The 25,336-nt window shown below is 51.8% G+C and overlaps 1 protein-coding gene across 1 annotated transcript in view; it reads right to left on the reverse strand.

Moving 5' to 3' along the window:
- The window catches only part of LOC142471039 (potassium channel subfamily T member 1-like), a 35,839-nt gene extending 27,038 nt beyond the window's left edge, over nucleotides 1-8,801 (reverse strand). The window contains exon 1 of the mRNA XM_075577837.1: nucleotides 8,586-8,801. Within this exon, the coding sequence (XP_075433952.1) occupies nucleotides 8,586-8,801 (216 nt within the window). The remainder of the gene's footprint in view (nucleotides 1-8,585) is intronic.
- Nucleotides 8,802-25,336: the final 16,535 nt, after the last annotated feature.

Genomic DNA, 25,336 nt, shown 5'->3' on the forward strand with positions numbered 1-25,336 from the left:
CCTGTACAATTATTAACAGAAGTTACAGGATGTGGCTCATGTAGGGAATATTTATTCCGATCTTTGCAGACGGGACACGTGCTGAACATCCCTTTGCTGAGACTCGGTATGGAGGCCACTTCCTCACTTTGCTTCGGCGATGTTCTCCGATTTGTTGCTGGAGGTCTGCTGGGCGTGTGGCAAAAATAACAATGTCCTCTGCAAATTGTAGGGGACTCAAGTATTCACCAATGATTTTGATTCCTTTATCTACCCAATCTAATGTCTTGAACAATTCTTCCAGGTGTTGCAGTGAAAAGCTTTGGTGACACGGTGTCTCCCACTCCCTCGCTGATCCTGGTGACACAGTGTCTCCCGGCCGCACTCCCTCACTGATCCTGGTGACACAGTGTCTCCCACTCCCTCACTGATCCTGGTGACACAGTGTCTCCCACTCCCTCGCTGATCCTGGTGACACAGTGTCTCCCACTTCCTCACTGATCCTGGTGACACAGTGTCTCCCACTCCCTCACTGATCCTGGTGACGCGGTGTCTCCCACTTCCTCACTGATCCTGGTGACGTGGTGTCTCCCACTTCCTCACTGATCCTGGTGACACAGTGTCTCCCACTTCCTCACTGATCCTGGTGACACGGTGTCTCCCGCACTCCCTCACTGATCCTGGTGACACAGTGTCTCCCACTCCCTCGCTGATCCTGGTGACACAGTGTCTCCACTTCCTCACTGATCCTGGTGACACAGTGTCTCCCACTCCCTCACTGATCCTGGTGACGCGGTGTCTCCCACTTCCTCACTGATCCTGGTGACACAGTGTCTCCCACTTCCTCACTGATCCTGGTGACACGGTGTCTCCCGCACTCCCTCGCTGATCCTGGTGACACGGTGTCTCCCACTTCCTCACTGATCCTAGTGACACAGTGTCTCCCACTCCCTCACTGATCCTGGTGACGTGGTGTCTCCCACTCCCTCACTGATCCTGGTGACACGGTGTCTCCCACTCCCTCACTGATCCTGGTGACACAGTGTCTCCCACTCCCTCACTGATCCTGGTGACACAGTGTCTCCCACTCCCTCAATGATCCTGGTGACACAGTGTCTCCCACTCCCTCACTGATCCTGGTGACACAGTGTCTCCCACTCCCTCACTGATCCTGGTGACACGGTGTCTCCCACTTCCTCAATGATCCTGGTGACACAGTGTCTCCCACTTCCTCACTGATCCTGGTGACACAGTGTCACCCACTTCCTCAATGATCCTGGTGACACAGTGTCTCCCACTTCCTCACTGATCCTGGTGACACAGTGTCTCCCGCACTCCCTCGCTGATCCTGGTGACACAGTGTCTCCCACTCCCTCACTGATCCTGGTGACACAGTGTCTCCCACTCCCTCACTGATCCTGGTGACACAGTGTCTCCTACTCCCTCACTGATCCTGGTGACACGGTGTCTCCCACTCCCTCACTGATCCTGGTGACACAGTGTCTCCCACTCCCTCACTGATCCTGGTGACACAGTGTCTTCCACTCCCTCACTGATCCTGGTGACGTGGTGTCTCCCACTTCCTCACTGATCCTAGTGACACAGTGTCTCCCACTTCCTCACTGATCCTGGTGACACGGTGTCTCCCACTCCCTCAATGATCCTGGTGACACAGTGTCTCCCACTCTCTCGCTGATCCTGGTGACACAGTGTCTCCCGCACTCCCTCGCTGATCCTGGTGACGCAGTGTCTCCCACTCCCTCACTGATCCTGGTGACACAGTGTCTCCCACTCCCTCACTGATTCTGGTGACGCGGTGTCTCCCACTCCCTCACTGATCCTGGTGACACAGTGTCTCCCGCACTCCCTCGCTGATCCTGGTGACGCAGTGTCTCCCACTCCCTCACTGATCCTGGTGACACAGTGTCTCCCACTCCCTCACTGATCCTGGTGACACAGTGTGTCCCGGCCATACTCCCTCACTGATCCTGGTGACACAGTGTCTCCCGCTCCCTCACTGATCCTGGTGACACAGTGTCTCCCACTCCCTCACTGATCCTGGTGACACAGTGTGTCCCGGCCATACTCCCTCACTGATCCTGGTGACACAGTGTCTCCCACTCTCTCGCTGATCCTGGTGACACAGTGTCTCCCGCACTCCCTCGCTGATCCTGGTGACGCAGTGTCTCCCACTCCCTCACTGATCCTGGTGACACAGTGTCTCCCACTCCCTCACTGATCCTGGTGACACAGTGTGTCCCGGCCATACTCCCTCACTGATCCTGGTGACACAGTGTCTCCCACTCCCTCACTGATCCTGGTGACACAGTGTCTCCCACTTCCTCAATGATCCTGGTGACACAGTGTCTCCCACTTCCTCACTGATCCTGGTGACACAGTATCTCCCGCACTCCCTCGCTGATCCTGGTGACACAGTGTCTCCCACTCCCTCACTGATCCTGGTGACACAGTGTCTCCCACTTCCTCAATGATCCTGGTGACACAGTGTCTCCCACTCCCTCACTGATCCTGGTGACACAGTGTCTCCCACTTCCTCAATGATCCTGGTGACACAGTGTCTCCCACTCCCTCACTGATCCTGGTGACACAGTGTCTCCCACTCCCTCACTGATCCTGGTGACACGGTGTCTCCCACTTCCTCAATGATCCTGGTGACACAGTGTCTCCCACTTCCTCACTGATCCTGGTGACGTGGTGTCTCCCACTTCCTCACTGATCCTGGTGACACAGTGTCTCCCACTTCCTCACTGATCCTGGTGACACAGTGTCTCCCACTCCCTCGCTGATCCTGGTGACACGGTGTCTCCCACTTCCTCACTGATCCTAGTGACACAGTGTCTCCCACTCCCTCACTGATCCTGGTGACGTGGTGTCTCCCACTCCCTCACTGATCCTGGTGACACGGTGTCTCCCACTCCCTCACTGATCCTGGTGACACAGTGTCTCCCACTCCCTCACTGATCCTGGTGACACAGTGTCTCCCACTCCCTCAATGATCCTGGTGACACAGTGTCTCCCACTCCCTCACTGATCCTGGTGACACAGTGTCTCCCACTCCCTCACTGATCCTGGTGACACGGTGTCTCCCACTTCCTCAATGATCCTGGTGACACAGTGTCTCCCACTTCCTCACTGATCCTGGTGACACAGTGTCACCCACTTCCTCAATGATCCTGGTGACACAGTGTCTCCCACTTCCTCACTGATCCTGGTGACACAGTGTCTCCCGCACTCCCTCGCTGATCCTGGTGACACAGTGTCTCCCACTCCCTCACTGATCCTGGTGACACAGTGTCTCCTACTCCCTCACTGATCCTGGTGACACGGTGTCTCCCACTCCCTCACTGATCCTGGTGACACAGTGTCTCCCACTCCCTCACTGATCCTGGTGACACAGTGTCTCCCACTCCCTCACTGATCCTGGTGACGTGGTGTCTCCCACTTCCTCACTGATCCTAGTGACACAGTGTCTCCCACTTCCTCACTGATCCTGGTGACACGGTGTCTCCCACTCCCTCAATGATCCTGGTGACACAGTGTCTCCCACTCTCTCGCTGATCCTGGTGACACAGTGTCTCCCGCACTCCCTCGCTGATCCTGGTGACGCAGTGTCTCCCACTCCCTCACTGATCCTGGTGACACAGTGTCTCCCACTCCCTCACTGATTCTGGTGACGCGGTGTCTCCCACTCCCTCACTGATCCTGGTGACACAGTGTCTCCCGCACTCCCTCGCTGATCCTGGTGACGCAGTGTCTCCCACTCCCTCACTGATCCTGGTGACACAGTGTCTCCCACTCCCTCACTGATCCTGGTGACACAGTGTGTCCCGGCCATACTCCCTCACTGATCCTGGTGACACAGTGTCTCCCGCTCCCTCACTGATCCTGGTGACACAGTGTCTCCCACTCCCTCACTGATCCTGGTGACACAGTGTGTCCCGGCCATACTCCCTCACTGATCCTGGTGACACAGTGTCTCCCACTCTCTCGCTGATCCTGGTGACACAGTGTCTCCCGCACTCCCTCGCTGATCCTGGTGACGCAGTGTCTCCCACTCCCTCACTGATCCTGGTGACACAGTGTCTCCCACTCCCTCACTGATCCTGGTGACACAGTGTGTCCCGGCCATACTCCCTCACTGATCCTGGTGACACAGTGTCTCCCACTCCCTCACTGATCCTGGTGACACAGTGTCTCCCACTTCCTCAATGATCCTGGTGACACAGTGTCTCCCACTTCCTCACTGATCCTGGTGACACAGTATCTCCCGCACTCCCTCGCTGATCCTGGTGACACAGTGTCTCCCACTCCCTCACTGATCCTGGTGACACAGTGTCTCCCACTTCCTCAATGATCCTGGTGACACAGTGTCTCCCACTCCCTCACTGATCCTGGTGACACAGTGTCTCCCACTTCCTCAATGATCCTGGTGACACAGTGTCTCCCACTTCCTCACTGATCCTGGTGACACAGTGTCACCCACTTCCTCAATGATCCTGGTGACACAGTGTCTCCCACTTCCTCACTGATCCTGGTGACACAGTGTCTCCCGCACTCCCTCGCTGATCCTGGTCACACAGTGTCTCCCACTCCCTCACTGATCCTGGTGACACAGTGTCTCCCACTCCCTCACTGATCCTGGTAACACAGTGTCTCCCACTCCCTCAATGATCCTGGTGACACGGTGTATCCCACTCCCTCGCTGATCCTGGTGACAGTGTCTCCCACTCCCTCACTGATCCTGGTGACACAGTGTCTCCCACTCCCTCACTGATCCTGGTGACACAGTGTCTCCCACTCCCTCACTGATCCTGGTGACAGAGTGTCTCCCACTCCCTCACTGATCCTGGTGACACAGTGTCTCCCACTCCCTCGCTGATCCTGGTGACGCGGTATCTCCCGCTCCCTCACTGATCCTGGTGACACAGTGTCTCCCACTCCCTCACTGATCCTGGTGACACAGTGTCTCCCACTCCCTCGCTGATCCTGGTGACGCGGTATCTCCCGCTCCCTCACTGATCCTGGTGACACAGTGTCTCCCACTCCCTCACTGATCCTGGTGACACACTGTCTCCCACTCCCTCACTGATCCTGGTGACACGGTGTCTCCCACTCCCTCACTGATCCTGGTGACGCGGTGTCTCCCACTCCCTCACTGATCCTGGTGACACAGTGTCTCCCACTCCCTCACTGATCCTGGTGACACAGTGTCTCCCGCACTCCCTCGCTGATCCTGGTGACACAGTGTCTCCCACTCCCTCACTGATCCTGGTGACACAGTGTCTCCCACTTCCTCAATGATCCTGGTGACACAGTGTCTCCCACTTCCTCACTGATCCTGGTGACACAGTGTCTCCCACTTCCTCAATGATCCTGGTGACACAGTGTCTCCCACTTCCTCACTGATCCTGGTGACACAGTGTCTCCCGCACTCCCTCGCTGATCCTGGTGACACAGTGTCTCCCACTCCCTCACTGATCCTGGTGACACAGTGTCTCCCACTCCCTCACTGATCCTGGTGACACAGTGTCTCCCACTCCCTCAATGATCCTGGTGACACGGTGTATCCCACTCCCTCGCTGATCCTGGTGACAGTGTCTCCCACTCCCTCACTGATCCTGGTGACACAGTGTCTCCCACTCCCTCACTGATCCTGGTGACACAGTGTCTCCCACTCCCTCACTGATCCTGGTGACAGAGTGTCTCCCACTCCCTCGCTGATCCTGGTGACGCGGTGTCTCCCACTCCCTCACTGATCCTGATGACACAGTGTCTCCCACTCCCTCACTGATCCTGGTGACACACTGTCTCCCACTCCCTCACTGATCCTGGTGACACAGTGTCTCCCACTCCCTCACTGATCCTGGTGACGCGGTGTCTCCCACTCCCTCACTGATCCTGGTGACACAGTGTCTCCCACTCCCTCACTGATCCTGGTGACACAGTGTCTCCCACTCCCTCAATGATCCTGGTGACACAGTGTCTCCCACTCCCTCACTGATCCTGGTGACACAGTGTCTCCCACTCCCTCACTGATCCTGGTGACAGTGTCTCCCACTCCCTCACTGATCCTGGTGACACAGTGTCTCCCACTTCCTCACTGATCCTGGTGACACGGTGTCTCCCACTCCCTCACTGATCCTGGTGACGCGGTGTCTCCTGCACTCCCTCGCTGATCCTGGTGACACGGTGTCTCCCACTCCCTCGCTGATCCTGGTGACACAGTGTCTCCCACTACCTCGCTGATCCTGGTGACACAGTATCTCCCACTCCCTCGCTGATCCTGGTGACACAGTGTCTCCCGCACTCCCTCACTGATCCTAGTGACACAGTGTCTCCAACTCCCTCACTGATCCTGGTGACACAGTGTCTCCCACTTCCTCAATGATCCTGGTGACACGGTGTCTCCCACTCCCTCACTGATCCTAGTGACACAGTGTCTCCCACTTCCTCACTGATCCTGGTGACACAGTGTCTCACACTCCCTCAATGATCCTGGTGACACAGTGTCTCCCACTCCCTCAATGATCCTGGTGACACGGTGTCTCCCACTCCCTCGCTGATCCTGGTGACACAGTGTCTCCCACTCCCTCACTGATCCTGGTGACACAGTGTCTCCCACTTCCTCAATGATCCTGGTGACACGCTGTCTCCCACTCCCTCGCTGATCCTGGTGACACAGTGTCTCCCACTCCCTCAATGATCCTGGTGACACGGTGTCTCCCACTCCCTCAATGATCCTGGGGACACAGTGTCTCCCACTTCCTCAATGATCCTGGTGACACAGTGTCTCCCACTCCCTCACTGATCCTGGTGACACAGTGTCTCCCACTCCCTCACTGATCCTGGTGACACAGTGTCTCCCACTCCCTCAATGATCATGGTGACACGGTGTCTCCCACTCCCTCGCTGATCCTGGTGACACTGTCTCCCACTCCCTCACTGATCCTGGTGACACAGTGTCTCCCACTCCCTCACTGATCCTGGTGACACAGTGTCTCCCACTCCCTCAATGATCATGGTGACACGGTGTCTCCCACTCCCTCGCTGATCCTGGTGACACAGTGTCTCCCACTCCCTCGCTGATCCTGGTGACACAGTGTCTCCCACTCCCTCAATGATCCTGGTGACACAGTGTCTCCCACTCCCTCACTGATCCTGGTGACACAGTGTCTCCCACTCCCTCACTAATCCTGGCGACGCGGTGTCTCCCGGCCGCACTCCATCGCTGATCCTGGTGACACGGTATCTCCCGGCCGCACTCCCTCGCTGATCCTGGTGACACAGGGTCTCATGGTCGCACTCCCTCGTTGATCCTGGTGACACAGTGTCTCCCGGTCGCACTCCCTCGCTGATCCTGGTGACGCGGTGTCTCCCGGCCGCACTCCCTCACTGATCCTGGTGACACGGTGTCTCCCGGCCGCACTCCCTCACTGATCCTGGTGACACTGTGTCTCCCGGCCGCACTCCCTCGCTGATCCTGGTGACGCGGTGTCTCCCGCACTCCCTCGCTGATCCTGGTGACGCGGTGTCTCCCGGCCGCACTCCCTCACTGATCCTGGTGACACTGTCTCCCGGCCGCACTCCCTCGCTGATCCTGGTGACGCGGTGTCTCCCGGCCGCACTCCCTCGCTGATCCTGGTGACACGGTGTCTCCCGGCCGCGCTCCCTCGCTGATCCTGGCGACGCGGTGTCTCCCGCACTCCCTCGCTGATCCTGGCGACGCGGTGTCTCCCGCACTCCCTCGCTGATCCTGGTGACGCGGTGTCTCCCGGCCGCACTCCCTCGCTGATCCTGGGGACGCGGTGTCTCCCGGTCGCGCTCCCTCGCTGATCCTGGTGACGCGGTGTCTCCCGGCCGCACGCCCTCGCTGATCCTGGTTACATGGTGTCTCCCGGCCACACTCCCTCGCTGATCCTGGTGACACGGTGTCTCCCGGCCACACTCCCTCGCTGATCCTGGTGACACGGTGTCTCCCGGACGCACTCCCTCGCTGATCCTGGTGTCACGGTGTCTCCCGGACGCACTCCCTCGCTGATCCTGGTGTCATGGTGTCTCCCGGCCGCACTCCCTCCCTGATCCTGGTGACACGGTGTCTCCCGGCCGCGCTCCCTCGCTGATCCTGGTGACACGGTGTCTCCCGGCCGCACTCCCTCGCTGATCCTGGTGACACGGTGTCTCCCGGCCGCGCTCCCTCCCTGATCCTGGTGTCATGGTGTCTCCCGGCCGCACTCCCTCCCTGATCCTGGTGACACGGTGTCTCCCGGCCGCGCTCCCTCGCTGATCCTGGTGACACGGTGTCTCCCGGCCGCACTCCCTCACTGATCCTGGTGACACGGTGTCTCCCGGCCACGCTGCCTTACGGATCCTTATCTTGCTTGTATCTTCATGTAATCTAATGGATGATGTGGCATTCACATAAATGATCCTTACAATGATCCTTACAATGTCTTAAACATTTTTATTTCTTAATGTATTTAGAATGGCTGAGGTGTAGACAGAATCCAGTGCTTTGTATAATCCATGCATCCTAAAGTGAGTGGTAAATCATACTCATTCGTTCGGGAAATCACTTCTAGTCCAACTTGGACGAGGTCCATTGTTTTGAATCCACTGCGAAATCCCACTCGTTCTCTAGGGTTGGCAAAGTCCAGGGTCTGTTGCAGCCGATTAACGAGTATCTTCATACAACCCTTGTAAGTGATTGGAAATGGACTGATGGGTCTGCCGTTCCTGAGGACTTCTTTGTCTCCTGTCTTGTGGATGAGGATACCTCTGGCATTGCTCCATTGCTCTGGCATTCTCTGTTCTTCAAGTCACATAGAAATAGTGGATTGAATGGATTTTCTCTACTATTTACCAAACAAGATTGTATTACCGTTGCTACTTTTGGAAGGACACATGGTACATTATTTCTTCTCACTCGTTATCTACTTGATTATGTGTTAATTAAGGATTTTCTCTGCTACTTCCTCAGCTTCTTTCAAGAGTTCAGTTGTAATTCCATCTTCCCTGGCAGCCTTCCCATTCTTCATGGATGTTATTGCTTTTACCACTTCTTCTGGAAGGAAGCATGGAGCATCATTGGTGGTTTCTTCTCGCTTGTCCTCTGCTCGATTACACCCTGTTTTATCGGTGTTCGAGTACAATTTCATGAAGTTCTCAGCTCTCTTTATGATATGTGCACAGTTTTGTATTGTTGATCTATGGTTTGAGTGCGATGATTTGCTTCTTCTCAATCATAAGTTGCTGCTTCATCTTCTTTCAACGTTTGTGTCAACTCTACAAAGATCAAAATAAATTGAATAGAACTAGAAGACGTTGAATAATATGTCTACCTTGGCCAACAAATAACAATGGACGGGAACCTCTCGAAACGAAATCAATAGAAGAATGAAGATGGGATGGAGGTGTTTGGAAGAAACAAGACAATATGTCAAGGGAACCTCCCACCGCACCTCAAGAGGAAAGTGTTTGACCTGTGTATCCTGCCCGCGCTCACGTATGGATGTGACCCGTGTATCCTGCCTGCGCTCACGTATGGATGTGACCTGTGTATCCTGCCCGTGCTTACGTATGGATGTGACACTTGGACCCTAAGTGCAAACATAATTCAGAAGCTTCAGACAACTGAAAGAAGCATGGAGAGATGCATGCTGGGTATTACCCAGAGAGACAAGAAAAAGAATGAATGGGTTTGAAACCAAAACAAAAATCTGCGACATCACCATGCAGGGAAGAAATTAGAATGGAGGTGGGCCGGACATATCACAAAATTACCATCTTTGGATAAAGATGATACTCGACTGGTTTCCCAGAGCGATTAAACGACCAAAATGACAATCCAAACTAAGATGGGAAGTTGAAATGAGAAAATGAGTTGGAGCAACATGAAGAAGAGAGTCTGTAACCGCAGTACCTGGGAGATCATTGGGGAGACTTCATCCAGCAGTGGGCTGAAGATGATAATGATGTATATATATATATATATATATATATATATAAATGTAAATACAACTGTATGCTCATCTGCATGTCTTAGGCAGGTCTGCAAAGCCGCCTTTCCCCATCATCACCCAGCACTTCCACTGCAGCAAGGGATTCTGGGAAATGACATGCAAATGAGCACACAGTGCCACTTTTTGCTTCAAAAACCATTTATAACATGGTTCCCTATAGGCTTATGCTTGCTGCATGGTCACAGCTTTGAGCACAGCCAGGGTGTATATATATATATATATATATATATATATATATATATATACGCAGTACATACAGTATATACTCCACCAGAATCCAAAAAAACAGGGAATGAGACACAGCACAACAGGTTAGTATAGAGACACGTTTTTAGTGCATAGTAGCGAAAATTCCAGTGTTTGGGGGCTAAGTCAGGGCGAGTTCTTCTGATTCTGGCGGAGTATATTATATATGACGCATGCACTTGCCTTTATTGGCCTTGATTTTCTGATTTAAGGTGTGCTCCCTCGTTTTCTCTGATTCAGTATGTATACATACACAGAGTGTGTGTGTGTGTGTGTGTGTGTGTGTGTGTGTGTGTGTGTGTGTGTGTGTGTGTGTGTGTGTGTGTGTGTGTGTGTGTGTGTGTGTGTGTGTGTGTGTGTGTGTGTACATACATATGTTTCCCTATATATACAACTTATCAGTGTAATTGTCTTCCTTATAAAAATATATATATAGCTATAAATACTAGCACTCAGCCCATGCGCGTTTCGCGCGCCAACTTGCCCTCCGCAAAATGATGACGGGTTTCATTTGTTTCTTTCCCCACCTTCTCTCTCTCTCCTCCCTGCCTCTCTCCTCCTACTTTCTCTCTCTCTCCCCCACTCCTCTCTCTCCCTCGCTTCTCCCCCTCCGCGCGTCTCGTTCATTTAATACCTTATGATGTCAGTATTATTGCTTTCTCCTCCCATGCCAACTCACTCTCTTTCATTGAATGCTTTCTGTAAACTTTATAGCTTTATTTTCTTTATAGTTATTTGACTCCATATCTGCCACCAGGCTATGTGCATTAGGATGTCACTGATGGGCTATATCTCATTGAGGGGTTGACCAAAGTATTTTATAATATAGTAAGATATATACATATGTTTGCCTATAATAATTATAATAGCAAGTTCTTGTATAGCGCTGCTAGTTTTACATAGCGCTTTACAGTGACATTTTGCAGGCGCAGGTCCCTGCCCCGTGGAGCTTACAATCTATGTTTTTGGTGCCTGAGGCACAGGAGATAACGTGTCCTGTCCAAGGTCACAAGGAGCCGACACCAGGAATTTAACCAGGCTCCCCTGCTTCACACTCAGTGCCAGTCAGTGTCTTTACTCGCTGAGCCGCTCCTTCTCCCAGGTTCCCCTGCTTCACACTCAGTGCCAGTCAGTGTCTTTACTCGCTGAGCCGCTCCTTCTCCCAGGTTCCCCTGCTTCACACTCAGTGCCAGTCAGTGTCTTTACTCACTGAGCCGCTCCTTCTCCCAGGTTCCCCTGCTTCAAACTCAGTGCCAGTCAGTGTCTTTACTCACTGAGCCGCTCCTTCTCCCAGGTTCCCGTGCTTCACACTCGGTGCCAGTCAGTGTCTTTACTCACTGAGACGCTCCTTCTCCTATATATATGTCTATATATATAACCTCCTGTGTGATGAGCTCCACACACTCACACTGCCCCCTGGCAGGTACCTCTCCAATGTGCTCTGGACATGTGACTGTGATGGACATGAGAGCAGCCAATAATAACGGCTGTGGAAGAGGAGGGACTACGAGGGAGAGGAGCCTTTAAAAAAGGATGGCGGCCATGTTGGATCAGATCTGCTGAGCGCTATCAGGTTCGGTCGAGGTCTGCAGAGAGTGTGCACATGATAGCTGGAGAGAGAGCGACAGTTCCAGACGTGGATGATCATGTGCCACCAGAGGGACAATGCAGCGCCACCAGAGGGACGATCGGCGGTACCGAAGCACCCTTTTCGAAGCACAGGACTGCAACAGGTTCAGTACACAACGAGCTCCCACACTGTGCCGGCACCATCACAAAGCCAACGTACCCAGGATTGGGTGGCTACTACACTAGTGACACTGACTCACACCCGCGCCGCGTCATTGGGGATTGTGTTACATTGCGCTCTGTGTGTAGTGATCCGCGGCTGAGGATCACAGGTTACCAGAGTTGGTAGTGGTTACGTAAACTTGTTGTATCACCCGTATATACCGTGTCCGTATTCTTCCCACCGTCTGAACCCCGTGTGGCCCAGTAAGTTATCGATAGGGACTCAGCATCCTGACACATTTATTTATTTTTATCATAGACTTATTGCCCTCCACTTTTAGCTGTTTGGTAAAAAGCAGGCTACATTTTCTAAATACTCGTCTGGCCCCTTTAGCGTTTGGATGAGTACGTTGCGGTTATGAACGTTTTCCCATACTAGAAGAGGAAACCAACATGCCGCCACTTTGATGATGTCACTTATGGCGCAGGAAGTTCCAGGTGTCATCGGTGTGATGTCACAGAACGTCCAGCTCTCCCTGTGTAACAGGAAGTTACGCTGGGACTAGATGATCCAGCAGCAGAGATACCGCACACACGGGGGGGGGTTCATCCCTGCTAAAGAAATTCACTCTGAAGTGAGAACTTCATCATACAACGCCCGTCCTCCCGCTGCCACCGCATGCTCCCCGTCATGCATGACATCACAGGAGGCGGCAGCCATTCAGCAGAGAGACACAGAACTCTGAACATGGCGGCACACAGAGGGTCCCTGTGACACCCATCCTTTGAGGCGATTAACCAGCTTATTTGTGTGATAATGTATTAAGCACACAAAGTTATTACCGGGCAGAAAAACATCCGGATGAAAGGGTTTATTAATTGGCGCGTAGCCTGAATTTAAAGATGGCATCAGAACTACATGTAAGCAAGTCCAAATGTTTGATATTTTCCCCTTTTTCTTCCTAATTCGGAACTTCACCCTCCAGTGAATTCGTCGCTTTATTTGTAGGGTCTTTAAAAAATGGCCGCCATGGTGAAACACTGCGTAACCCAGCTGGGTTTGTGACTCTCTGCCTAGTTTAGGGCCTCTGGCTAACTGACCTAATGACAATGGGTTCTGCCCATCTCTTGGCTCCGCTGAGAGCCGGGCTCATATAATGATGTACAGTGTTTACAGCGGCCACCTGAACATGAATTGTGAGATCTGCACTGTCAGGTCCGTTACTCTGCAATTTCACTCATCAGAGAGCAATGGAAACATGGTATCAGTGCGGGGAGAGAGAGAGGGAGGGAGCAATAAGAGTGGAGAGTGAGAGAGGGGAGAGAGAAGAGAGAGGGAGGGAGTGAGAGGGAGAGAGAAAAGAGAGAGAGAGAGAAAAGAGAGAGAGAGAGGGGAGAGAGAAGAGAGAGGGAGTGAGAGGGAGAGGGAGTGAGAGAGGGGAGAGAGAGAAGAGAGGGAGGGAGAGAGAGAAAAGAGAGAGAGAAGAGGGCGTGAGAGAGGGGAGAGAGGGAGGGAAAGGGAGAGGGAGTGAGAGAAAAGAGGGCGTGAGAGAGAGAGGGGGAGTCAGAGAGAGGGATATAGAGAGACTAGGGAGAGAGAGGGAGTGAGAGCAATAAGAGGGGAAGGAAGAGAGAGAGAGAGAGGGAGAGAAAAGAGGGAGTGAGAGAGGAGATGGAGTGAGAGAGGGAGAAGGAGAGAGGAGAATGAGTGAGAGAGAGAAGAGGGAGTGAGAGAGAGTAATACCAGAGGAGAGGGGGAGGAAGAGAGGAGAGAGAGAGAGAGAGAGAGAGAGAGAGAGAGAGAGAGAGAGAGAGAGAGAGAGAGAGAGAGAGTGAGAGAGAGAGAGAGAGAGAGAGAGGAGGTTGAGGAAGAAAGAGAGAGATAAGAGAAGATAGTGAGGAATAGAAATAGAGTGAGGAATAGAGAGAAAGAGAGATAGGGAGAGAGAGGAGGGAGTGAGAGAGAGAAGAGGTGAGAGGGTGAAGAGAGAATAGAGAGAGGAAAGTGGGAGTAGAAGAGAGTGAAGAAGAGTGAGGAAGAGTTTGGAGGGTGTGGAAGAGAAAATTCACCTTCTCTATCCCTCTTCCTCCCATCATTCCTCTCCCCATCCTCCTTCACATTCTCTCCCCCTCTCTCCTTCAAATCCTCTCTCTCCCCTCTTCTTCCTTCACCTTCTCTATCCCCTCTTCCTCCCATCATTCCTTTCCCCATCCCTCCTTCACATTCTCTCCCCATCTCTCCTTCAAATCCTCTCTCTCCCCTCTTCTCTTCACCTTCTCTATCCCCTCTTCCTCCCATTATTCCTCTCCCCATCCCTCCTTCACATTCTCTCCCCCTCTCTCCTTCAAATCATCTCTCTCCCCTCTTCTTCCTTCACCTTCTCTATCCCCTCTTCCTCCCATTATTCCTCTCCCCATCCCTCCTTCACATTCTCTCCCCCTCTCTCCTTCAAATCATCTCTCTCCCCTCTTCTTCTTCACCTTCTCTATCCCCTCTTCCTCCCATCATTCCTCTCCCATCCTCCTTCACATTCTCAGCCCCCCTCTTTCCTTCAATCTACTGTATCTCCCCTCTCCCTCTTTCGTTCTCTCCCCTCTCCTCCACATTTTCTCTCTCCTCTATCCCTCCTACCTTTTCATTCTCCCCCCTATCCCTGTTTCACCACCTCACTCTTCCCTCTCCCTGTTTCACCACCTCACTCTTCCCTCTCCCTCCTTCGCCACCTCACTCTCCCCTCTCCCTCCCTCTCCTTCCTTCACCACCTCACTCACCCTTCCCCTCCTTCACCACCTCACTCTCCCCTCTCCCTCCCTCTCCTTCCTTCACCACCTCACTCTCCCCCTCTCCCACCATTCACAACCTCACTCTCCCCTCTCCCTCCTTCACAACCTCACTCTCCCCTCTCCCTCCTACACAACCTCACTCTCCCCTCTCCCTCCTTCACCACCTCACTCTCCCCTCTCCATACCTCCCCCTCCTTCACCACCTCACTCACCCCTTCCCCTCCTTCACCACCTCACTCTCCCCTCTCCCTCCTTCCCACCTCACTCTCCCCTCTCCCTCCTTCCCACCTCACTCTCCCCTCTCCCACCCTTCACAACCTCACTCTCCCCTCTCCCTCCTTCACAACCTCACTCTCCCCTCTCCCTCCTTCACAACCTCACTCTCCCCCTCTCCCTCCTATAACAACCTCACTCTCCCCTCTCCCTGCTTCACATCCTTCCTCTCCCCCAGTAATATTCTATGCCCCCTCTCCCTTCTTCACATCCTCTCCCCCCTCTCCCTCCTTCGTATTCTCTCCCTCCTTCATATTCTCTCCCCTCTCTCTCCATCATATTCTCTCCCCTCTCCCTCCTTGGTATTCTCTCCCCTCTCCCTCCTTCGTATTCTCTCCCCTCTCCCTCCTTCAACACTCCTTCATCCCCCTAACATTCCCTCCCCCCTCCTTCATCCTTTCGCCCCCTCACGCCCCCTTTTTATTTATTTAACCTTTATTTCTATATATTCCCTTTTTACCCCGGTAAACTCTGAGCCCCTCTCTGCCCCTCTCTCTCTCCTTCACATTTTCTATCCTCCTCCCCCTTTGTCCATCATTCTCTCTCCTCTCCCCATTTCCTCTATCCTTTTGATTCTCTCTCCTTTGCCTTTCTCCCCTCTCCCTCCCTCCCTCATATTCTCTCTCCCTCTCTCCTTCATTCTCTCCCCTCCCCACCCTCCTTTTAACGTCATTTGTTTATATATATTCCCTTCCACCCTGTAAACTCTAAGCCCCTCTCTAACTGTGGCAAACCCCAACATGGCCATTTTCTGCCTCCAGCGGGATTCTGGGATACATCAGTGTGGCGCAGGGGGAGAGAGACGAATGTACCCACACTTACCCAAAATCCATCGGTCCCCCAGCACCGTGGGCTCTTCCGAAGAACCTCAAATCGGCCATCGTATCCATTTCCTGTCCTAGTTAACCCCACGTCCCTTCACCTCTTCAGTTAATGGCTACTTTCGCAGTTAGGCTGTGAGGCCTAGACTACCCTTCCGCCCCGCCTACCTCCGGCTCCTCTTTCTCAGGCCTCGCGGCACCACAGAGCAGGCCTTGGCCTAACAGCGGTGATCCACCCCCCTCCCACCAGCCGTTCGAAACCCACTGCCGGCTCCACCAATTTGATCGCAAGCTCTTGGGGTCCAAACCTCCAAAACAAAAAATATTCTACCATAAATAATAATTGAGTCAAATATTCTGCTAACGATTTCCAGAGCAAAAGACTAGGCCCGTCCCAACCCGAACCAAAGGAGGGGGGGGGGGGGGAAATTAGCAGCTCGTTAGCAAATTGGTTCTTGCTTAATTCCTTCCCATGTTGTGTAATAGGTTTAAATCCCCTCTCTTTTTTTTTTTTCTCCTAACGATGTCACCTCGTTAAAGTGACTGAGAGCGAAGCAGGGACACTTGTACTGGAGGGGGGTTGCCATGGCGATAGAGGCCTGCTGCTGAGAGGCAGGCCTGCCCCCGCCACTTCACTAAATGAAATATAGGGAGGGAATCGCAGAGAGAAGGCGTGAGATCACAGTTAGGGAGACATTAAAAGGTAGAGCTTTGCTTAAAGGGTCGGTCCCACCTAGGGGCAAACTGACCTAATGACAGGGACGTGTGTAATGGGTTAAATGGTTAGTCCCACGTAGGGGCAAAGTGACCTAATGACAGGGACGTGTTTAATGGGTTAAAGGGTCAGTCCCACGTAGGGGCAAAGTGACCTAATGACAGGGGTGTGTGTAATGGGTTAAAGGGTCAGTCCCACGTAGGGGCAAAGTGACCTAATGATGGGGTCGTGTTTAATGGGTTAAAGGGTCAGTCCCACATAGGGGCAAAGTGACCTAATGACAGGGACGTGTTAAATGGGTTAAAGGGTCAGTCCCACATAGGAGCAAAGGGACCTAATGACAGGGACGTGTGTAATGGGTTAAAGGGTCAGTCCCACGTAGGGGCAAAGTGACCTAATGACAGGGACGTGTTTAATGGGTTAAAGGGTCAGTCCCACCTAGGGGCAAAGTGACCTAATGACAGGGATGTGTTTAACGGGTTAAAGGGTCAGTCCCACGTAGGAGAAAAGTGACCTAATGACAGGGACGTGTGTAATGGGTTAAAGGGTCTGTCTCACGTAGGAGCAAAGTGACCTAATGACGGGGACGTGTTTAATGGGTTAAAGGGTCAGTCTCACAGCAACCTAACCTAATATTATATATCCTCTGAGAATGTATATACCTTTTGTATTTTTGTGTTGATAAATGTTTTGCTTTTTTTTAAATTATTTTATGGACATTGTTAATAATATAATGTCATGATAAAACAGCATTAGTCTCTGCACACCTCTCTTTAAGCAAACACAGACGGCGGTTCCTCTCGGATAATATGCTAAAGTAAATACCCAGGGGATGTTAGACACACACATACATGTGTTCTGAGGTATTACAAATATAAGTGAGCACAGGCCAAAACACACACGCTGCTCAGACAATTTTATCATTGTCATAAAACCTGCAAGTTAATTAGTGTTTATTTTGTTTTATACAGGAAGAACTAGTCAGGAAAACACAGTGACAGACAGGAGGGAGCTATGGGACATGGAGTCTGTCCCTCATCCCGCAGGGTGACACAGTGACACAGACAGGAGGGAGCTATGGGACATGGAGTCTGTCCCTCCCCCCGCAGGGTGACAGTGATACAGACAGGAGGGAGCTATGGGACATGGAGTCTGTCCCTCCCCCCGCAGGGTGACACAGTGACACAGACAGGAGGGAGCTATGGGACATGGAGGCTGTCCCTCCCTCCGCAGGGTGACACAGTGACACAGACAGGAGGGAGCTATGGGACATGGCGTCTGTCCCTCCCCCGCAGGGTGACACAGTGACACAGACAGGAGGGAGCTATGGGACATGGAGTCTGTCCCTCCCCCCGCAGGGTGACACAGTGACACAGACAGGAGGGAGCTATGGGACATGGAGTTTGTCCCTCCCACCGCAGGGTGACACAGTGACACAGACAGGAGGGGGCTATGGGACATGGAGTCTGTCCCTCCCCCCGCAGGGTGACACAGTGACACAGACAGGAGGGAGCTATGGAGCATGGAGTCTGTCCCTCCCCCCACAGGGTGACACAGTAACACAGACAGGAGGGAGCTATGGGACATGGAGTCTGTCCCTCCCACCACAGGGTGACACAGTGACACAGACAGGAGGGAGCTATGGGACACGGAGTCTGTCCCTCCCCCCGCAGGGTGACAGTGACACAGACAGGAGGGAGCTATGGGACATGGAGTTTGTCCCTCCCATCGCAGGGTGACACTAACCCAGACAGGAGGGAGCTATGGGACATGGAGTCTGTCCCTCCCCCCGCAGGGTGACACAGTGACACAGACAGGAGGGAGCTATGAGACATGGAGTCTGTCCCTCCCACTGCCGGGTGACAGTGACACAGACAGGAGGGAGCTATGGGACATGGTATCTGTCCCTCCCACCGCAGGGTGACTCCATGTCCCATAGCTCCCTCCTGTCTGTGTCACCCTGCGGGGGGAGGGACAGACTCCCTCCTGTCTATATCACTGTATTACTGTATCACTGTCTCACTCAGCCTCTCAGAATAAAAACATGAATAAAACTGAAACCAGCCTCTCTCCGGGATGCTAAATGTAGAATTTCCATGGAAACTCTCCTGTTTTCTGCTCTATATTTATTACCCAGCTGGAAGCAATCATTAATATAGGTTACACTTTACATCTCTGTATCTTCATGAGAGATAATGCCAGGGACAAGAGACTGAGCTTAGTGACATCTGAATAATCCTACTGCTAGTCATAGGGGGACAGTAACATATAGGAAGGGACGGTCACGGAGTGAAGGAGCAGTGGGGACAGTCCCAGAGAGAAGGCATCCTTTGTCTCACTCGTTAGGAAGCAGTGTCACTCAGAAGATAGTGTCACTCATTAGGAAACAGTGTCACTCTGAAGATAGTGTCACTCATTAGAAGACAGTGTCCCTCATTAGAAGACAGTGTCCCTCATTAGAAGACAGTGTCCCTCATTAGAAGACAGTGTCCCTCATTAGAAGACAGTGTCCCTCATTAGAAGACAGTGTCCCTCATTAAGAAGTAATGTCAGTCATTAGGAAGCAGTGTCACTCATAAGGAAGCAGTGTCACTCATTAGGAAGCAGTGTCACTCATTAGGAAGCAGTGTCACTCATAAGGAAGCAGTGTCACTCATTAGGAAGCAGTGTCACTCATTAGGAAGCAGTGTCACTCGTTAGGAAGCAGTGTAACTCGTTAGGAAGCAGTGTAACTCGTTAGAAGGCAGTGTCACTCATTAGGAAGCAGTGTCACTCATAAGGAAGCAGTGTCACTCATTAGGAAGCAGTGTCACTCATTAGGAAGCAGTGTCACTCATTAGGAAGCAGTGTCACTCATAAGGAAGCAGTGTCACTCATTAGGAAGCAGTGTCACTCATTAGGAAGCAGTGTCACTCGTTAGGAAGCAGTGTAACTCGTTAGAAGGCAGTGTCACTCATTAGGAAGCAGTGTCACTCATAAGGAAGCAGTGTCACTCATTAGGAAGCAGTGTCACTCATTAGGAAGCAGTGTCACTCATTAGGAAGCAGTGTCACTCATTAGGAAGCAGGGTCACTCATTAAAAAGTAGTGGCACTCATTAGAAAGCAGTGTCACTCATTAGAAGACAGTGTCCCTCATTAGGAAGCAGTGTCACTCATTAAGAAGTAGTGTCACTCATTAGAAAGCAGTGTCACTCATTAGAAGACAGTGTCACTCATTAGAAAGCAGTGTCACTCATTAGAAGACAGTGTCACTCATTAGAAAGCAGTGTCACACATTAGAAGGCAGTGTCACTCATTAGGAAGCAGTGTCACTCATTAGGAAGCAGTGTCCCTCATTAGAAGACAGTGTCACTCATTAGGAAGCAGTGTCACTCATTAAGAAGTAGTGTCACTCATTTGGAAGCAGTGTCACTCATTATAAGACAGTGTCCCTCATTAGGAAGCAGTGTCACTCATTAGGAAGCAGTGTCACTCATTAGAAGACCGTGTCCCTCATTAGGAAGCAGTGTCACTCATTAGGAAGCAGTGTAACTCGTTAGAAGGCAGTGTCACTCATTAGGAACAGTGTCCCTCATTAGGAACAGTGTCCCTCATTAGGAAGCAGTGTCACTCATTAGGAAGCAGTGTCACTCATTAGGAACAGTGTCCCTCATTAGGAACAGTGTCCCTCATTAGGAAGCAGTGTCACTCATTAGGAAGCAGTGTCACTCTTTAGGAACAGTGTCCCTCATTAGAAAGCAGTGTCCCTCATTAGGAAGACAGTGTCACTCATTAGAAGACAGTGCCCCTCATTAGGAACAGTGTCCCTCATTAGAAAGCAGTGTCCCTCATTAGAAAGCAGTGTCCCTCATTAGGAAGACAGTGTCACTCATTAGAAGACAGTGTCCCTCATTAGAAGACAGTGTCACTCATTAGGAAGTAGTGTCCCTAATTAGAAGACAGTGTCCCTCATTAGGAAGCAGTGTCCCTCATTAGGAAGCAGTGTCACTCATTAGGAAGAAGTGTCACTCAGAAGACAATGTCGCTCATTAGGAAGCAGTGTCCCTCATTAGGAAGTGGTATCATTCGTTAGGAAACAGTGTCACTCATTAGAAGACAGTGTCACTCATTAGGAAGCAGTCTCGCTCACTAGAAGGCAGTCTCGCTCACTAGAAGCCAGTCTCGCTCACTAGAAGCCAGTCTCGCTCACTAGAAGCCAGTCTCGCTCACTAGCAGGCAGTCTCGCTCACTAGAAGGCAGTCTCGCTCACTAGAAGGCAGTCTCGCTCACTAGCAGGCAGTCTCGGTCACTGGAAGGCAGTCTCGCTCACTGGAAGGCAGTTTCGCTCACTAGCAGGCAGTCTCGCTCACTAGAAGCCAGTCTCGCTCACTAGAAGCCAGTCTCGCTCACTAGCAGGCAGTCTCGCTCACTAGAAGGCAGTCTCGCTCACTAGAAGGCAGTCTCGCTCACTAGCAGGCTGTCTCGCTCACTAGCAGGCTGTCTCGCTCACTTGCAGGCAGTCTCACTCACCAGCAGGCAATCTCGCTCACTAGCAGGCAGTCTCGCTCACCAGCAGGCCGTCTCGCTCACTAGCAGGCAGTCTCGCTCACTAGAAGCCAGTCTCGCTCACTAGAAGGCAGTCTCGCTCACTAGCAGGCAGTCTCGCTCAATAGCAGGCAGTCTCGCTCACTAGCAGGCAGTCTCGCTCACTAGCAGGCAGTGTCGCTCACTAGAAGCCAGTCTCGCTCACTAGAAGGCAGTCTCGCTCACTAGCCGGCAGTCTCGCTCACTAGCAGGCAGTCTCGCTCACTAGCAGGCAGTCTCGCTCACTAGCAGGCAGTCTCGCTCACTAGCAGGCAGTCTCGCTCACTAGCAGGCAGTCTCGCTCACTAGCAGGCAGTCTCGCTCACCAGCAGGCAGTCTCGCTCACTAGCAGGCAGTCTCGCTCACTAGCCAGTCTCGCTCAGCGTACTGTTTAACCTCAGCGTGCTTGACATGAGATATGAAGGTTTGAGTGGTTGTTCCTGCAGCGATAAGCGAGCAGTTCTCTTCTGTATACAAAGTCACACAGCACTCCCGCTTTCTACAGATCTCTCCGGAGATTTAGGAAGGATTACAATCCTGTAATCGGATCTCCCTGCGCTTAATCTGGGAAAGTGAAACGCCAGATCTCTCCGGAGATTTAGGAAGGATTACAATCCTGTAATCGGATCTCCCTGCGCTTAATCTGGGAAAGTGAAACGACAGATCTTGCAAGAGTGCCGGTTATTCCCAGTTAGGCGCGTCGGAGCGCACGGCGTCCCGCGCGCCTGACGGCCGAGCAATCTGTGATGTCACGAGGCTGGTTCGCCCTCATTGGCTGAAACCGCTCGTGTGACCCGGCAGTCGCACGACAAAAACAAATTTGCTACCTCCAAGAGGGGCGGCCGGTTCGCGAGCGCGCGCACGGGCGCCCGCAGTATGGACGCGGTCTGACACTGCAGCCACCTCTGGGGCGGGATCCTGTAATATCTGTGTATTATACAGCACCTTTGTATTACAGTTATACACGGTGCAGCCACCTCTGGGGCGGGATCCTGAGTAATATCTGTGTATTATACAGCGCCTTTCTATTACAGTTATACACGGTGCAGCCACCTCTGGGGCGGGATCCTGAGTAATATCTGTGTATTATACAGCGCCTTTCTATTACAATTATACACGGTGCAGCCACCTCTGGGGCGGGATCCTGAGTAATATCTGTGTATTATACAGCACCTTTCTATTACAGTTATACACGGTGCAGCCACCTCTGGGGCGGGATCCTGAGTAATATCTGTGTATTATACAGCGCCTTTCTATTACAGTTATACACGGTGCAGCCACCTCTGGGGCGGGATCCTGAGTAATATCTGTGTATTATACAGCGCCTTTCTATTACAGTTACACACGGTGCAGCCACCTCTGGGGCGGGATCCTGTAATATCTGTGTATTATACAGCACTTTTGTATTACAGTTATACACGGTGCAGCCACCTCTGGGGCGGGATCCTGAGTAATATCTGTGTATTATACAGCACCTTTGTATTCCAGTTATACACGGTGAAGCCACCTCTGGGGCGGGATCCTGAGTAATATCTGTGTATTATACAGCACCTTTCTATTACAGTTATACACGGTGCAGCCACCTCTGGGGGGGATCCTGAGTAATATCTATGTATTAAACAGCGCCTTTGTATTCCAGTTATACACGGTGCAGCCACCTCTGGGGGGGATCCTGAGTAATATCTGTGTATTATACAGCACCTTTGTATTCCAGTTATACACGGTGCAGCCACCTCTGGGGCGGGATCCTGAGTAATATCTGTGTATTATACAGCGTCTTTCTATTACAGTTATACACGGTGCAGCCACCTCTGGGGCGGGACCCTGAGTAATATCTGTGTATTATACAGCGCCTTTCTATTACAGTTACACACGGTGCAGCCACCTCTGGGGCGGGATCCTGAGTAATATCTGTGTATTATACAGCGTCTTTCTATTACAGTTATACACGGTGCAGCCACCTCTGGGGGGGATCCTGAGTAATATCTATGTATTAAACAGCGCCTTTGTATTCCAGTTATACACGGTGCAGCCACCTCTGGGGGGGATCCTGAGTAATATCTGTGTATTATACAGCACCTTTGTATTCCAGTTATACACGGTGCAGCCACCTCTGGGGCGGGATCCTGAGTAATATCTGTGTATTATACAGCGCCTTTCTATTACAGTTATACACGGTGCAGCCACCTCTGGGGGGGATCCTGAGTAATATCTATGTATTATACAGCACCTTTCTATTACAGTTATACACGGTGCAGCCACCTCTGGGGCGGGATCCTGAGTAATATCTGTGTATTATACAGCGCCTTTCTATTACAGTTATACACGGTGCAGCCACCTCTGGGGCGGGATCCTGAGTAATATCTGTGTATTATACAGCGTCTTTCTATTACAGTTATACGCGGTGCAGCCACCTCTGGGGCGGGATCCTGAGTAATATCTGTGTATTATACAGCGCCTTTCTATTACAGTTATACACTGTGCAGCCACCTCTGGGGCGGGATCCTGAGTAATACCTGTGTATTATACAGCGCCTTTCTATTACAGTTATACAAGGTGCAGCCACCTCTGGGGCGGGATCCTGAGTAATATCTGTGTATTATACAGCGCCTTTCTATTACAGTTATACACGGTGCAGCCACCTCTGGGGCGGGATCCTGAGTAATATCTGTGTATTATACAGCGCCTTTCTATTACAGTTACACACGGTGCAGCCACCTCTGGGGCGGGTTCCTGAGTAATATCTGTGTATTATACAGCGCCTTTCTATTACAGTTACACACGGTGCAGCCACCTCTGGGGCGGGATACTGTAATATCTGTGTATTATACAGCGCCTTTGTATTACAGTTATACACGGTGCAGCCACCTCTGGGACGGGATCCTGAGTAATATCTGTGTATTATACAGCGCCTTTCTATTACAGTTATACACGGTGCAGCCACCTCTGGGGCGGGATCCTGAATAATATCTGTGTATTATACAGCGCCTTTCTATTACAGTTACACACGGTGCAGCCACCTCTGGGGCGGGATCCTGTAATATCTGTGTATTATACAGCGCCTTTCTATTACAGTTATACACGGTGCAGCCACCTCTGGGACGGGATCCTGAGTAATATCTGTGTATTATACAGCGCCTTTCTATTACAGTTACACACGGTGCAGCCACCTCTGGGGCGGGATCCTGAGTAATATCTGTGTATTATACAGCGCCTTTCTATTACAGTTACACACAGTGCAGCCACCTCTGGGGCGGGATCCTGAGTAATATCTGTGTATTATACAGCGCCTTTCTATTACAGTTACACGATGCAGCCACCTCTGGGGCGGGATCCTGAGTAATATCTGTGTATTATACAGCACCTTTCTATTACAGTTATACACGGTGCAGCCACCTCTGGGGCGGGATCCCGAGTAATATCTGTGTATTATACAGCGCCGTTCTATTACAGTTATACACGGTGCAGCCACCTCTGGGGCGGGATCCTGAGTAATATCTGTGTATTATACAGCGCCTTTCTATTACAGTTATACACGGTGCAGCCACCTCTGGGGAAGGATCATGAGTAATATTTGTGTATTATACAGCGTCTTTCTATTACAGTTATACACGGTGCAGCCACCTCTGGGGCGGGACCCTGAGTAATATCTGTGTATTATACAGCGCCTTTCTATTACAGTTACACACGGTGCAGCCACCTCTGGGGCGGGATCCTGAGTAATATCTGTGTATTATACAGCGTCTTTCTATTACAGTTATACACGGTGCAGCCACCTCTGGGGCGGGACCCTGAGTAATATCTGTGTATTATACAGCGCCTTTCTATTACAGTTATACACGGTGCAGCCACCTCTGGGGCGGGATCCTGAGTAATATCTGTGTATTATACAGCGCCTTTCTATTACAGTGATACACGGTGCAGCCACCTCTGGGGCGGGATCCTGAGTAATATCTGTGTATTATACAGCGCCTTTCTATTACAGTTATACACGGTGCAGCCACCTCTGGGGCGGGATCCTGAGTAATATCTGTGTATTATACAGCACCTTTCTATTACAGTTATACACGGTGCAGCCACCTCTGGGGCGGGATCCTGAGTAATATCTGTGTATTATACAGCGCCTTTCTATTACAGTTATACACGGTGCAGCCACCTCTGGGGCGGGATCCTGAGTAATATC

The sequence above is a fragment of the Ascaphus truei genome, chromosome 20 (genome assembly GCF_040206685.1).
Source record: "Ascaphus truei isolate aAscTru1 chromosome 20, aAscTru1.hap1, whole genome shotgun sequence".
In the NCBI taxonomy this organism is placed as follows: domain Eukaryota; kingdom Metazoa; phylum Chordata; class Amphibia; order Anura; family Ascaphidae; genus Ascaphus; species Ascaphus truei.